We start from the raw sequence: 16,560 nt of genomic DNA, 5'->3' as shown, positions 1-16,560 counted from the left end.
CTTCTGTTGTACAGATGACATTCTTCAGCAAATCCTACGCTCACCAGACGAAAACCTCAGAACAGCACAGGACATCATCAGAAGAATTTTAAAACGTGATCTTTACAAGTTCATTGGTGGGAAAATATTTGACCCTGCAAAACTGAAACACTTGATGAAGAATGAAAAAGAGTGGAAGGTTAGTCACACAGGTTATTATTATGCAACATATAAATAGGACTATGACCAAAACTAACTTTATTGAGTCCAAGACTAAGACTAGTCAAGTACAAACACAAATGTGGCATGTATGGTACGTTTCTTGACAATCAATACATGCATCCAAATGATCTTCACTGTGAATTAATTCAACTGATGTAAATGCTAACTGGCTAAAGGAAACCCAAACAGATGCAACTTTTTTGAGTTACACAACTTCAAAGTTGAGAGAGTCCTATGTTTTTCAATGTGTCAACAATGGGTTAAGTTAATGCTGTGCAATGTCTTTAAAATTAATAGTCTGTCTGGCTCTGTCTTAATGGCTGAATTAGGTCAATGAATTTACTCTAATGGTTCATATTTTTTTCGATCTTAAATACAGAAATTAAAGTTTAGTCAGAAAACTTGTGAAATGGTTTACCTCTTTTCAAAACCTTACTGATACATGTTCAGTGGCATCCACTCAGACTTGGAAAACTGCTTCTCAAACTACTGAAAATCTCAGCCTACCTCCCGAACTGAAGCAGTAACTGAAAATAATTCAGTACGTTTTACGACAGTCATGTAGCAAAACAGTAGACTAAACATCATAGTTATGCAAGGCTGTCAAAGGGTATGTTTAAAGGTTATTTTAGAATGGTTTTTCACATTAAATAGTTAATGTTTTTCACTTATGTGAAAATGAATGCACCAGAGCTAAGTTAGGACAGAATAGTGGCAGTAGAAGAAAGACACTAATTTTTAAATGATAGTTGGACTCAATCAAGACCAAAAAAATAATCTGGCAAGACAGAGACAAGTCTGAGCACAAATATTACCAAGCCCAAGACAATACAAAAATGAGACTAGACAAGAATAAAACAGCACTAACTCCTACTAGCTTTAAATCTCTCATAGAGTTTTTCTTTAACTAACACATTCAAACCAATATTTGGGCCAACAGTCCACAGGACCAACAGGTTAAGAAATACACTTTATGGACAAAAGTATTGGGACACCCCTCCTAATTAGTTCAGGTGTTTAACCACACCCATTGCTAACATGTGGATAAAATTAAGCACATAGCCTTACAGCCTTGATAGACAAACACTGGCAGTAGAATAGGTCATACTGCTCAATGACTTTAAACATAGCAGTGTTATAGGATGCCACCTCTGCCACAAGTCAGTTTGTAAAATTTCTGTCCTGCTAGATCTGCCCCAGATAACCGTAAGTGCCATTATTGTGAAATAGAAGCATCTAAGAACAACAACAGCTCAGCCATGAAGCGGTACACCATGCACACTTACAGAGTGGGGCCAAGTGCTGAAGCACACAGTGCCTATCTTCTGTCAAATCACTCAGTCATCATCATCATCATCGTTAACCGCTTAGTCCAGATAGGGTCGCGGTAGCAGTTGGGAGAGCAGAGAATCCCAGGTGACCGTGTCCCCCGCAACTTCCTCCAGCTCATTCCCGGGGACCCCAAGCCGCTCCCAGGCCAACTTGGAGATATAATCCCTCCAGCGGGTCCTAGGACGACCCCGGGGTCTTATTCCGGTAGGCCGTGCCTGGTACACCCCCACCGGGAGGCGTCCCGGGGGCATCCGGATCAGATGCCCGAACCACCTCAGCTGGCTCCTCTCAATGCAGAGGAGTAGCGGCTCTACTCCGAGCTCCTCCCGGATGGCCGAGCTCCTCACCCTATCAAACAGAGTGTAGCCCGCCACCCTGCGAAGAAAGCTCATTTCTGCCGCTTGTATTCGCGATCTCATTCTTTCGGTCATTACCCACAGCTCATGACCATAGGTGAGGGTCGGGATGTAGACCGATCGGTAAACATCCCGACCCTCTTCACCACTACAGTCCGGTACAGCGACCGCATTACTGCTGCCGCTTGTCCCAGCCTGCGGTCAATCTCACGATCCTTCTTCCCATCACTCATGAACAAGACCTCGAGATACTTAAATTCCTCCACCTGGGGCAAGTCCTTTCCCCCTACCTGGAGTGGGCATACCATCCTTTTCCGGGCTAAGACCATGGACTCAGACTTGGAGGTGCTGATCCGCATACCAACCGCTTCACACTCAGCTGCAAACCGCTCCAGTGTGCGCTGGAGGCATCCATGTGATCCAGCCAAAAGAATAACATCATCTGCAAATAGCAGAGACGCCACCCTCCGGCCTCCACACATAATGCCCTTCTGACCCCGGCTACGCCTTGACACCCTGTCCATGAATGTCACAAACAGGAGTGGAGACAGAGCACAACCCTGGCGGAGTCCAACGCTAACACTGAAAGAGTCCGACTTAATGCCGAGTATACGAACACAGCTCTCACTCCGGGCGTACAGAGATTGAATGGCCCGGAGTAGTAACCCCGGCACCCCATACTCCCGGAGGACCTCCCACAAGATATCTCGGGGAACACGGTCGTAAGCCTTCTCCAAATCCACAAAACACATGTAGACTGGGTTGGCAAACTCCCATGCCCCCTCAACAATCCGTGAGAGGGTGAAAAGCTGGTCCATTGTTCCACGGCCAGGACGGAATCCGCATTGTTCCTCCTCAATCTGAGGTTCAACTATTGGTCGAAGTCTCCTTTCCAGCACCTTGGCATAGACTTTCCCAGGGAGGCTGAGCAGTGTGATACCCCGATAGTTGGCACACACCCTCCGGTCCCCTTTCTTGAAAATAGGGACCACCACCCCGGTCTGCCAGTCCAAGGGTACTGTTCCCGAGGTCCATGCACTATTGCAGAGGCGTGTCAGCCACGACAGCCCCACAATATCCAGAGCCTTAAGCATCTCCGGACGAATCTCATCCACCCCCGGTGCCTTGCCACTGAAGAGCTTGCCAACTACCTCAGTGACCTCCACCAGGGAAATGGAGCTTGACACGCCAGAGGCCTCTGGCCCTGACTCCCATGAGGGAGGCATGTCCCCCGGATTAAGGAGTTCCTCAAAGTGCTCTTTCCACCGACCGACAATATCCTCATTTGAAGTCAGAGTTTCTCCACCCCTGCTGAATACAGCCTGGGCGCAGCCTCCCCGACCACTCCTGAGTCTCCGGACAGTTGTCCAGAACCTCCTCGAGGCCGACCGAAAGTCCCTAAAGGCCTCTTTCTTCAGCTTGACGGCCTCCCTCACCACCGGTGTCCACCAGGGGGTTCTTGGGTTACCGCCATGACAGGCACCAACAAGCTTTTGGCCACAGCATGCGCCTGGCAGCTTCCACAATGGAGGTTTTGAACAGGGTCCATTCAGACTCCATGTCTCCTACCTCCTGCCGGGACATGAGAGAGCTCTCCCGGAGGTGGGAGTTTAAATCATTCCGAACAGGGGCCTCCGACAGTCATTCCCAGCACACCCTCGCTATTCGCTTGGGCCTACCGGGTCTAACCCTCAGTCTTCCCTGCCATCTGATCCAAATCACCACCAGATGGTGATCAGTTGACAGCTCAGCACCTCTCTTCACCCGAGTGTCTAGAACATATGGTCCCAAGTCAGATGAAACGACAACAAAGTCGATCATTGACCTTTGACCCAAGGAGCTCTGGTACCATGTACACTTATGAACATCCTTGTGTTCGAACTTGGTGTTCGTTATGGACCATCCATGCCTAGCACACAAGTCCAATAACAATTCACCATTCGGGTTTAGATCGGGCAGGCCGTTCTTCCCAATCACGCCTCTCCAGGTCTCCCAGTCATTGCCAACATGAGCATTGAAGTCTCCCAGTAAGACTATGGAGTCTGTAGTCGGGACCCTTTCCAGAACCCCGCCCACTTGCTCCAAGAAGGCAGAATACTCCGACCTGTTGTTTGGTGCATAAGTACACACAACAGTCAGAGTTTTCCTCTCTGCGATTTTAATACGCATTGAGGCGACCCTCTCGTCCACTGGGACAAACTCCAACTGTACTGCCACCAGCCGGGGACTCGTGAGTATCCCCACACCCGCCCGGCGCCTCTCACCTTGTGCAACCCCGGAGTAGGAGAGGGACCAACCCCTATCCAGGAGTTTGGTTCCAGAGCCTATACTGTAGGTGGAGGTGAGCCCAACTATATCTAGTTGGTACCTCTCAACCTCCCGCACAAGCTCCGGCTCCTTCCCCTCCAGTAAGGTTACATTCCACGTACCAAGAGCCAGTTTCTGCCGCAGGGGCCTAGGTCACCAAGGGCCCCCCTGCAATCTCCCACTGCCTGTATGGCACTGCACCACTCCCCCATGCTGGACCTTGCGGGTGGTGGGCCCACATGGTCCCCCCACGTTGCCTCTTCGGGCTGAGCCCGGCCGGGTTGCGTGGGCTGCCCGGCCACCAGGCGCTCGCCGAGGGACGCTACCCCCAGGCCTGGCTCCAGGGGTAGGTCCCGGTGACCCTCTCCCGGGCAGGGTACACGATGTTCTGTGTCCGTTTTTCATGGAGGTTTTTGGATCGAGTTAGTCTGGGTCTTCACTCCAGACCTGTTCGCCCTGGGAGACCCTACCAGGAGCACGTTGCTCCCGACGACTTAGCTCTGAAGATCCCTAGACCACACAAGCCCTTCCGCCACGACAAGGCCCCGATCCAGGAAGGGAATCACTCAGTGGTTGTAGTAAACTTATAAAATACACTGACTGTATTCTCGCCAGAGGAAAATACATCATTACCATGGCATGTTTTGACATTCTTTTACATTTTTGTGTTCACAGAAAGAATAGTAGTTGAAAATCCCCATTGAGAACTTTCTAGGAGACATTCAGTTCCTAGTTTTGGAAATAAAATAAGATCCATCTATGTTTTGGTAGAATTTACTGCAACATGACATTTGATTTTGTCCACACTTTTCATACAGTTAATGTGTTTTTATATCCCTCACAAAATTATGAACTACATGCTGTGATGCTGTTTTCTTACTATCTTCTCTCAGGAAGAATTACTCACAGAAAAGCTGAATGCCTGGTTGAGAAAAGTCAAGGAAGTGAATGGTGATCAGCAGCTCAAGGCAGTCGACTTTAAAGTTTTGGTAAGAACACTAAAAACCATTTGTATCACACTCTGTGATTAAGTTTGGGTCTGCTGTGTCAGACAGAAAGCATTTCAACTATTATAGTACAAGAACAGTACCATGTGAGCCTAAGAAAAAGCTTCAGCTTGACCAAGAATCACCTACAGTGAAAGAGCCATTACATTGATATGGAAAACAATCAGTCATGGACACAGTTGTTTTTACATGATGTTAAGGGTCAGCTGATTGTCAAAGCAAAGCTACAAGAAAGACATATCCACATGAACAGCAAAGCAAATTGGATATTTTGTTTACTTGCCACTAACTATTTTAAACAAAAAAAAAAATCTGCCAAAAATGATATCAAGTGGCACTTTTAGTCTTTGGCTGAACAAGAAAAAATGCCAACAACTTTGACCAAAAAAGCAAAAAAATTGAACAAAAACTACAATGAAGTGTCAAAATCTAACACTAAACAAATAATCTGAATGATAATGAAAATGAAATCTAGCACACCTGATTAAGGTAATGATAGCCTCCAGGGGCTTCTGAATATAAGATCCAGGCATGTTGGATCTGAACTCTCCAGGGTGAAAAGATCTCTAGGACCGGAACTGGACACACCAGAGGCTGTGTTCCTATCTTTTTGTCTTAAGTTAAGATCTGACAGGTTAAGACAATTTTTTTCACTAATTCGTATTACAGAAGCAAATATTATCTTAATGTAGGAATCTTATCTTAGGGCACCTTATCTCAAGTTAGAAAATCTTAAACTACTCAAGCATAGTCAACAATTAACTGTCCTGTCTGTCTAAAATATGAACTCATCAAAATAACGTTAAAATATTTTAAGCTATAAAAGGTTACAGCTACTGTTCCCAGTATTCAGTATTCCTCCTAATAAACAGACACACATTCAGCTCTGTCTCCTCATTATTCACCACCACCACTGTAATATTTTATCATAAACATTAACACACAAAGGTAATGAGAAGGGACAATGGAAATCGTGTCTGCAGCATCTGAGATTTTTAAAACACTCATCAGCCAAAGCACCGTTTTCAGTGTAGATAAATGTAACGTCATTATACCAGTTATAGTGAAAACAATAGAAACAGATGGTTAAAACAGAAGTTAAGACTTTTCTGGGGTTTATCCTAAAGTTATGACAGTATTTAGGAGATTTAGTCTAGTTAAGATGTTTCCGTCATACTTTTTTCTTATCTGGAGTTAATGGATGTGATTATGAACTTAAGAGCTGTTTTTCTGTAATAGCTACTGTCCTAAACTCAGTTTTAACTAAAGTTGTCATGACTAAACAATTAAGATTTCAGAGTTAAGATGTTTCTGTAATATGGCCCCTGGTCTATAATTCACACGCTTTTAAGCATCAACTGACTTAAAGCAGAACTATGTAAGAATTTGTAATTTTATTTTGTTAAAATGAATAATATTGAGTTTCTCACACTTACTGTATTAAAGATAGACAACACTTTCTGACAACACTTTCTTTAGATCAATAAGAAACTTCTGTTTCCTGTATAAGGTAGTTTAGAACCCTTAAAAGGCTCTGCAGAGTTTGTTACTGTTTATTTAACCCTAAAACACAGATTCCTTGATGAAGAGTCTAAATAACAAGTAGATTACTTACTGCCCTTTAGCTCCCTCAACATTAGCCTCATACTGTAGGTGTCAACATCTACACACAGTAAACATTGCATTCACAGCTTTCAAACTGCATAAATTAACAGATACCTGTATAGAACATTTCTACGTTTAAAATCCTTAACAACAGCAACAATTTATCAAGTTTTGAGTTTCTTTACTGTGATATATTCCTCTGGTAATCATACTAATTATATAATGTATTCAGAAATGTATTTTTACTTTGTTTGAAAGTCAAACAGCAAAACAGCGTGTCACACAGAGACAGAGAGACAGAAACAGGCTCTATTCTGTGAATGACAAAAGTCTCCGATGATGTAGTATTATTTGTAATGTGAGATTGAGGAATAAATCTAATTTTTACATATGTATTTTTAAGCAAGTGATAGTCTAGCAACTTTAGTTATTTCTACAATCAGACCAAACAATTATCTGAGTATCACAGCAAAACAGTTTTTAAACTCTATTCAAGTGATGCTCTGAAGTCTCTAATGGCTCTTTATTCATGTGAGGTGATAACTGCAGAAAATGTGTAGAAAGGAGAACTGCCACTCAGTAATTTTTTTCAGGTTTGTCAAACACTTTAGCGCTCTTGAACGATTCCAAAATTAATGGGTTCCTATAAATGATTAATGATTTTTCTATTAATAAATGTACTACTTTTCTGAGCACCAAACAACCAAATCAACTTTGCCCTTTTATTTTTTTTGCATTTTTGAACTCCAGTTATAGGACTTTATAACAGTGCATCATGTACATTTATGATGTCACTGAGAGCAAACCCAATGAGCTTCTCCATTTGCCAACAAACATGTCAATAGCAGTAACACTAGCATCCTACTTCCAAAACCTGCTTGCTACATACAAAAATAAAAGATTCAGAATAAATTAGAATACATATACATGGAAAAGTAGATGGGAAAAACTCCCTACTGTTTCTGTTTGATGTTTGTCTCTCATGACCCATTTTAGTCTACTGCTGCTCCTATAGTCTCACTGACCCAGTTAACAGGTAACTATTCAGGAGCTAATCAGAAGCGAATGAAAAGTGCTGCATTAACACTTTAGTAATTACTATTAACTACCAGGGAGTACTGGGTAATTACTCAGTAAGTAATAGAGAGCTAATGACTAGGGTAGTTCACTATTAACTGAACAATAACTACTGAGTCTCATAGAGAATTACTTAGTAACTATGGTTTCTCAGAATAACTACTCATAAATTACTGATATATTCAACAGTAATTCCTCAAGATCTACAACAGTATTAAAGTAAAACACATGGAAACTCATTATTAATGAACAAGGTGTTAGCACGTTCATCACTAGGAGTTAATGATGTATTATACAGTGAAATGAAAAATTGGAAAGGTAGTAGTAAATAAGTTGTTTATTAAATTCTTTTTGTGTAAAATCTAAATTTGACATAGTTGGCTGTATCGATAATAACGCACCCAAACAAAATAAAATCAAAATGTGATATTACCACTAAAGGAGAATATCTGAGAGCTGAGACTGATCACAGTGTGTTCTGCTAGTACATTATATCTTTCTGTTTCATATCTAAGGCACAAAGTTTTGCTGCCCATTAGCTTAGCTCACATTAGCTAAATTAATTAGCTAGCATGTACTCAGAACATAAGCAGCAGCTTATGAAGCACTAACATGTTTTTTTATTATTCTGAAACAAGACAGTGAAACAAAAACCAGTAAAAGAACACTGTACTTACTCAGGTTAGCAAGCTAGCTCTGATTAATTAGTTAGATCAGTCTTGCATTTGTCAAAATTTGCAACCTCAAAAAAAGAGATCCAGTCAAATTACACACAAGGCTACCATACACTTATTTTTTTTTAAAAAAAAAAGCTGTATTAATTACTATATGACAAGGAAAAGGAAGCTCAGCTCTGTTTATTTTGGTGCTATGAAGAAAGTACAATATAAAATACACACTATATGGACAAAAGTATTGGGACAAACCTCTTAATCATTGCATTCAGGTGTTTCATTCAGTCTCATTGCCACAGGTATATAAAATCAAACACCTAGCCATGCAGTCTGCCTTTACAAACAGTTGTGAAAGAATGTAGTGTTCTAAAGAGCTCACTGAATTTCAGCGTGGTGCTGTAATACGATGCCACTATTGTAACAAGTCAGTTCGCGAAATTTCTTCCCTCATAAATATTCCACAATCAACTGTGAGTGGTAGTATTGAAAAGTTGAAGCATTTAGGAACCACAGCAACTCGGCAATGAGGTCTTAGACCACGTAAAGTTACAGAGCGGGTCGCTGAGTGCTGAGGAGCATAGTGCATAAAGGTCACCAACTCTCTCCTGACTCAATAACTGCAGAGTTCTAACCTCCTCTGGCATCAACATCAGCTCAAAAACTGTGCGCCAGGAGCTTCATGGCATGGGTTTCCATAAGCGAGCAGCAGGATGCAAGCCTTACATCATCAACCACAACGCCAAGTGTTGGATGGAGTGGTGCAAAGGACGCCGACCCTGGACTCTGGAGCAGTGGAAACGTATTCTGTGGAGTGACGAATCACGCTTCTCTATCTGTCAGTCTGATGGATGAGTCTGGGTTTGGTGAATGCCAGGAGAACCTTACCTGCCTGACTGCATTGTGCCAGCTGTAAAGTTGGAGGAGGAGGGTAGAGCTATGGGGTTGTTTTTCAGGGGTTGGTCTAGAACCCTTAGTTCCAGTGAAGGGAAATCTCAGTGTTTCAGCAGACCAAGACATTTTGGACAATTCTATGCTTTCAACTTTGTGGGAACAGTTTGGGGAAGAACCTTTACTGTTCCAGCATGACTGAGCCTCAGTGCACAAAGCAAGGTCCATAAAGGCCTGACTGGGTGAGTTTGGTGTGGAAGAACTTGACTGGCCTTCACAGAGCCCTGACCTCAACCCCATCAAACACCTTTGGGATGAACTAGAACTGAGACTGTGAGCCAGGCCCTCTCGTCCAACATCAGTGTCTGACCTCACAAATGCTCTTTTGGATGAATGGGCAAAAATTCCTACAGACACTCTCCAAAATTTTGTGGAAAGCTTCCCAGTAAAATGAAAGCTGTCATAGCTGCAAAAGTGGGACCAACTCCATATTAATGCTTATGGATTTAGAATGGGAAGTCATAAAAGCTCCTGTAGGTGTACTGTGGAGGTGTCTAAGTATATGGAAACTTTTGTCTATATAGTGTGTGTGAGTAGGAATAATGAAGTTTTACAATCCATAATCATTGCTGAAATGACTTTTTACTGATATTTGTGAACTGCAAGTTTCTAACAGCATGTTCTCATCATTACAGCCTATCAATTTCAACTATGGCATGGAAGAGAAGAATCCAATTGATGCTCTACGATTCTATAGGAGAGATAAGCCAGACATATCAATACAGCTGTCCAAAGATGAGGTAACAGATTTAAGAACTATAGTGTCATTTATCTGTTACTTGACACAGAATCACTGCATTGTCTTAACAACCTTCAAAAAATGTTTAGAAAGTTCAGTTTTTCTCTGTCTGCAGGTCTCATACCTCCTGCCTGAGAAATTTGCTGAAATCAAAGTCATGGTTTTCTACAAGGGAGAAAACACAGCTGTTGAGGACCTCACAGAGCATATAAAAGAATTCTGGTAAGAAATGCAGAAGAAGATGAGAGGCTCAGTGAGAGGCTCAACTCTCCAAAAGATTATGATAATGATGAGAAAACTGATAAAGCATATTAGAAGCACCAAATTAGTGATGTTTCAGTTGGTGGGTGTTGTATTTGTAATGACAGTATTTTTGACCTATATACTAACTGCACAATTCCATTATTACCCCCCCCCTTCCCGCCCAGGAATTACCTGGACCCTGTCTTTGCAGTGGTAAACAATCCCAGCACTTACATGGATCTCTCAGGTTATCCCTTCTATTTTCACTCTACACTGGACACTCAGGACCAGTAATGTTTTAGAGATTTCAGATTTAGAAGTCATGTAAATAAATTCAATTATAATGAATAAACTGTACAAAGACATGTATAGCACCTGCTGGGATATTTGAGTAAATATGAGCAAAAATGATCAGTGGTTTCACAAAAAGATAATATATTTTCACTCACTGAAAGATATTCAAATTTAGCCCATGATGGACCAGACCTGCTCTCATGTTGCATAAATTATTTGAGATTTACATTACAAGCTATGAGACTGAGACTGTGTTTACTGCAGTAGTTAATTTTAAATTGTATGTTCAGTTTTCTCTTTTTTCTGTTTTCCAGTTGTCAAACCAGATTTGCTTCAGCAATTCCGACACTCAGCAGAGGAAAAAACTGAGAGATTTTTAAAACAGCGCTCTTACAAGATCATTGCTGAGAAAATATTTAACAAGGTGGAACTGAAACAGTTCGACAGTGAGGAGCAGTGGAAGGTTAGACACTTTTATTTGACAGGGGTTATTATTATGTAACCACCTATTCGCATCTTCGCTGAAGTTTTTCTACCTCAGTTCAGTAATACAGTCATCGTAGCATGGACAACTATGAACTGGCTTGTTACTGGATAGTGAGATTAAAAAACTTGACATTATATTTAATTCAAACCCACATTTTGGCTCACAGCCCACAGGACCGACAGGTTAAGAAATACCTGATACCACTTCTTAATTTTTCATGTGTTCAGTGAGAGAACAATTCCACACAGACTATTCTTTGTTTTTTTCTCTTAAATCATTTAAAATTGTTACACATTTACCCATAAATGTTTCCTAATATTTCCATCCTGCCATTAAAATTGACAGAAAAAAGCTTAATTCTCTACCCAATTCTAAAGAAGAAATACATTCTTTGTTTTAGTTTTTAGTTTGTGTTTGTTTGTTTATATTCAGTGTGTTTTATGTCTCTTATAAACTGTGAACAACGTGCCATGATGCCCTTTCTGTACCATCTTTTCTCTACCAGGTGAAGGTGGAGGCTTGGTTGGACGATGTCCAAAAACCTGGTGGTAAGCAGCCAAAATTCACCGCAGATGACTTTAAAGTGGTAAGTGCAATAAAATATAGAGTTACACTGTTACACTGCAAAAGACGTCATTTTTACCATGCTGTGGTTGAGTTTTGGTCTGTTGTACTGGACAGAAGTCAGTTTTGACCACTATAGCGTGATGCATAACTTTCTTATAGTGTACTACTACATCACAGAAATGCACACAAATAGTAAAGTGCAGTTTCTGTATTAGTAGCTTACACTACTGGTTTGTCAGTTCTACCAAAATAGCACTCAACTGAAGTGCTTTTATTCAACTAAAAATTATACTTTAAATGAAACAATGCAAAGGAAAATATAGGTTAGATGAACAACGGCAATATTTTATATTGTACAGCTATATGTTTATAACACACCTGGATTTCACCTGATAATCAAATGGCAAAAATGTCCAATTCTTGGCCAGGTCAAGTTAGAAGAAATATTTTACTGCACTGTAAAAAGCAGAACAGGATCCGTAGAGCAGGAGTGCTGATCTATGATCAGATTTTTTTTTTTCTTATTTAGACTGATTTTACTGAGAGGAGCAGATCCTAGATCACTTCTAATCTGAGAAGACGGATGAATAGAGGCCCAGGGCAGGAGTTGATCTGAAGTGTTTTCAAGGTTTCAATAGATGTGAAATACTTGTTTTGTTCATCTAACTTACTAATTTTGCTTTGCAATATTTCATTCAAAGTATTTATTTGAGTTGAATAAAAACTGTTATGAATGTATATGAAGTAATTGTTTAGGTTGAACAGACAAGCCATTATTTCAGTATGTCGTATCACTGTGCGAAGAGGAGGTTCTGAATTCAAAAACTTTGTTTTCTGTTACCCATTATTTCATTTTGTAAACGGAACTGTGGATGTAATTTCCTGTGTAAATATGCAAGAATTCGTTGATGATTTGCAGCTGACATAACTCAGTTTTGTGTCTCTATAGGTCCATTACTCCCTGCCTGACAAAACAGACTCAACTAAGGTCCTTCTTTTGTACAAGGGACTGCCCGAAGAGGATACTGAAAAATTCTGGGAAGAAGTGCTGAAGGATCTGTAAGAGACTCCCCTCTCTCAAATGATGACAAGAAAACAGAGAGTTGTACTGAAACACTACATAGACCTTTTCCAAACTTCTGGATTAGACACCATATATTACAACAATGATGACATAAAAGTTCCCTTTTACTAAAACTTGAAGAAAAAAACAGCTACATTTGGAGTTTCATCCAATAATTCCAGTAATAAGAATGTTTTGGAGACTAAAACAAGGCTGTACATTTTATTTTGATGTGGTAGCGCACATTTGAAAACATTTTGTTATGTACCCAGTTTTGATCACTGACAGTGGTTTCTACGAAAGTACATGGGGCTTACAAGGCGATACAGTTTAGATTTTGACAAGCCATTTCAAATATTTACTTTCAGTTTTTTTAATGCTGTATTGAAACTATATTTTATCTGTATTCTAACTTTATCGTTATATAATATTTTTTTTCACTGTGCTTTCATGTTTCCAGGAAACTCTCTGCTTCAGAGAAGAAGACCATCACTTATGTGGACCTCATAGGTTCTCCTTCTATCTCTCCTTCAAGCAGAATATACTGTACACAGTGCACTCTGTAAAATGCATCCATTAAATGACATACATAAATAGCAACTGTAATGATCTCACACTCATAGTTTGAAGTCATATAAATAAAGTATAATGAATTAACTTTATGCAGAGACCTATTTTCTGGACCCCTGGTACATGTAAGGAAACAGTTATATATTATTGCTCATTGAATGATAGCTCTAGATTAATCAGGCTTGTTCTGATGTTGCATGTATTACTTGAGATTGACAAACTTACATATTTTAATAAAAACTACTCTCTTTTTTCTGTTTTACAGATGGCAAACCTCTGGCAATCATATGCCTGCTAATCTCAGCAGCACATGGAATAATTGAGGAACTCCTAAAACAGGGTTTTTTTATCTTTGAAGAGAAAATATTCAAAGCTGAGCATCTGAAACACTTGCAAAGTGATGACCAGTGGAAGGTTAGATACTTTCATTTGACAGTGATTGTATGACTACCTATTGTCATCTTCTATGGAGTTTTTCTACCTCAGTTCAGTAATGCAGTCATCCTAGCACAAACAACTGACAGCTCATATAGTTAGATCTATAAACAGCTGGTTACTGGATAGTTAGTTTTAAAAACTTGGCTTTATAGTTCACTCAAACCCACATTGTGCTCACAAGCCAGAAGACACCTGGTGCTGCTAATTACAAGTAGTATACTTGTAATAAAGCACTGCTGTATTTCCATCAGAGGAAAACTCTCCTGCTGGAGGCCATGCGCATCATTAGCATGGCACATTCTATATTCTTTTTCATATTTATGTGTTCAGTGGAAGAACACACACACACACACACACACATATATCATCTAAACCGCTTATCCTTCTGGGTCGCAGTGGGGTGCTCAAGCCTATCCCAACTGTCATTGGGCGGAAGGCAGGATACACCCTGGACAGGTCGCCAGTCCGTCACAGGGCAGTGGAAGAACAGTTCCACGTAAACTATTGTTTACGTGTTTTGATACTGCTTTAGATTTTCCCCAAAAAAGATTTCCTAATCAATAGATTCCATTTCTGTTTTGGTAGAAATGTCTGTGAAATTCCATTGTATCTACTTTGTTTGTATCCAGTGTGTTTTATGTCTCTTACAAAACAGTAAACTATGTGCCATGATGCCTTTTTCTCACGATCTTCTTGTTACCAGGAGAAGCTGAAGGCCTGGTTGAAAAATGTCCAGAAAAAAGCTGGTGGTAAGCAGCCTGCTCGAAATGTAGCAGACTTTAAAGTGGTAAGTACAGTGACATATGTGGTTGATTTTGGGTCTGCTGTACTGAACTGAAGTCAGTTTTGACCATTACAGTACAATGTCTGAGTTTCTTACAGTGTAGCACCATGTCAAGGTCAGAAATGCACATGAATAGAAACTACAACATCTACATTTCAGTACTTCTGTGTGATCAGCTTTGCAACACTGTAGTTTTTATACAGATAACTAACTAGTTAGGTTTAAGTATATGATTTATACACTCAGACCAGCGCAACACACACTAACACACCACCACCACGTCAGTGTTACTGCAGTGCTGAGAATGATCCACCACCCAAATAGTACCTGCTCTGTGAGGGTCCATGGGGGTCCTGACCACTGAAGAACAGGGTAAAAGGGGGCTAACAAAGTATCAGAGAAACAGATGGACTACAGTCTGTAATTGTAGAACTACAAAGTGCACCTATATAGTAAGTGGAGCTGATAAAATGGACAATGAGTGTAGAAACAAGGAGGTGGTCATAGTGCTATGCCTGATCAGTGTATATTTATATTTACAGAAAAGTGCATTTCCCATGGAAACCATAAAATAAAAAGGAAATATTACAACGTTAGAAAGTGTTTGGCTAGGTCAGTTCACTTGGAGTAATGATTTTTTTACTGATATATTTTCTCTAATTATATTTTCACTAATTACTACTGAAATGATTACAGCCTATCACATTGAGTTACAGAATAACAGAGAACAATTTAATTTTCTACAAGAAAGAAAAAACAATAGCACTGTGCAAGGACAAGCTTCTAGATTAAAACTGGTATCCGAGTGTTGCTTTCCTTATCATTGTGGGTGTAATTATTTTACAAATGGAATACTACACATTTAGCATTTTATTAGCATGAATTTGTTTATAATCACAGAATCAATGCAATGTATTTCTAACCTTAAACTTTTTTGTAATTAAAAGAATTCAATTTTGTGTCTCTGTAGATCTCGTACGCCCTGCCTGGCCAACCTAATTTCATCAATGTCATGCTCTTCTACAAAGGACTGCACAAAGAGGAGATTGACAAATTGTGGCACAAAGTGTGAAAGGTTCCAGGGGATCAGCAAGAGGCTCCACCCTCCAAAAGACCAAAATGCTTATGAGAAAACTGAGACATACTGAAAATCTAGGGGTCTTTTCACTAAATCAGGGCCATTGTGTGAATCATTATCATTAGCCATCTACATTAAACCCTTTTCTCTATTCTGCTCTAAAGGTGGTACCATTTTATCTGAAGGGTGTTGTTTTATGTGTGTTTATTAACAGGTGAATCTCTTCTATAAGAAAGTTACTGACATTTTGGAAGAAGCTGAGCTCTCTTGTAGAGATAGTTTGAGTGGACAGAAAAATGTTTATAACTGCAGCATTATGTTCTCTTCTTACATCTGAGATCATGGAAAAGACTTGGTGTGACTTACAAATTACAACATCTGTAATATGTTTGAATTACACAGCAGCCCACAACATTCCATCTACTCAATGGAGAGTAACTTGATTTTTTAGTTCTTCAAGACAGGCAAAGAAATTGATTGTTGAGTGTGTTATTTGTGATATTTTGAGAAATAATTTTCCTGATTCTGATGATTGTAGCAAAGCAGCACATTGTCAAATATCTGTTACATGAAACCAAAACTAATTTGGTCTGAATAACAAAGTAACCACTGTGCTGTTCTTTGTTACATGTTCTCTCATTTATCATTTATGTATCTTATAATCTAGTTACTGATCTATATTTTCTATATTCCATTGAATCAATTTAAGTGTAACACTGCTTGTTGCAAAGTGCCTTCCAGAGTTATTAGAACTCAGGATGTTTTAAGCTCAGCTAACTAATGTTACTTT

At 40.1% G+C, this 16,560-nt stretch overlaps 1 protein-coding gene across 1 annotated transcript in view; it reads left to right on the top strand.

Annotated features, from left to right (window-relative positions):
• The window catches only part of LOC118827707 (deoxynucleoside triphosphate triphosphohydrolase SAMHD1-like), a 30,313-nt gene extending 14,054 nt beyond the window's left edge, over positions 1-16,259 (top strand). Inside the window, exons 11-22 of the mRNA XM_036599147.1 lie at positions 15-178; positions 5,090-5,185; positions 10,143-10,247; positions 10,362-10,468; positions 10,675-10,736; positions 11,098-11,246; positions 11,776-11,856; positions 12,787-12,896; positions 13,361-13,410; positions 13,736-13,884; positions 14,612-14,695; positions 15,663-16,259. Of these exons, the coding sequence (XP_036455040.1) occupies positions 15-178; positions 5,090-5,185; positions 10,143-10,247; positions 10,362-10,468; positions 10,675-10,736; positions 11,098-11,246; positions 11,776-11,856; positions 12,787-12,896; positions 13,361-13,410; positions 13,736-13,884; positions 14,612-14,695; positions 15,663-15,764 (1,259 nt within the window). The 3' untranslated portion in view covers positions 15,765-16,259. The remainder of the gene's footprint in view (positions 1-14; positions 179-5,089; positions 5,186-10,142; positions 10,248-10,361; positions 10,469-10,674; positions 10,737-11,097; positions 11,247-11,775; positions 11,857-12,786; positions 12,897-13,360; positions 13,411-13,735; positions 13,885-14,611; positions 14,696-15,662) is intronic.
• The last annotated feature ends 301 nt before the right edge of the window (positions 16,260-16,560 follow it).

This window comes from Colossoma macropomum, unplaced genomic scaffold (assembly GCF_904425465.1).
Source record: "Colossoma macropomum unplaced genomic scaffold, Colossoma_macropomum, whole genome shotgun sequence".
NCBI lineage: Eukaryota > Metazoa > Chordata > Actinopteri > Characiformes > Serrasalmidae > Colossoma > Colossoma macropomum.
This window is presented reverse-complemented; position numbering and strand designations above follow the sequence as displayed.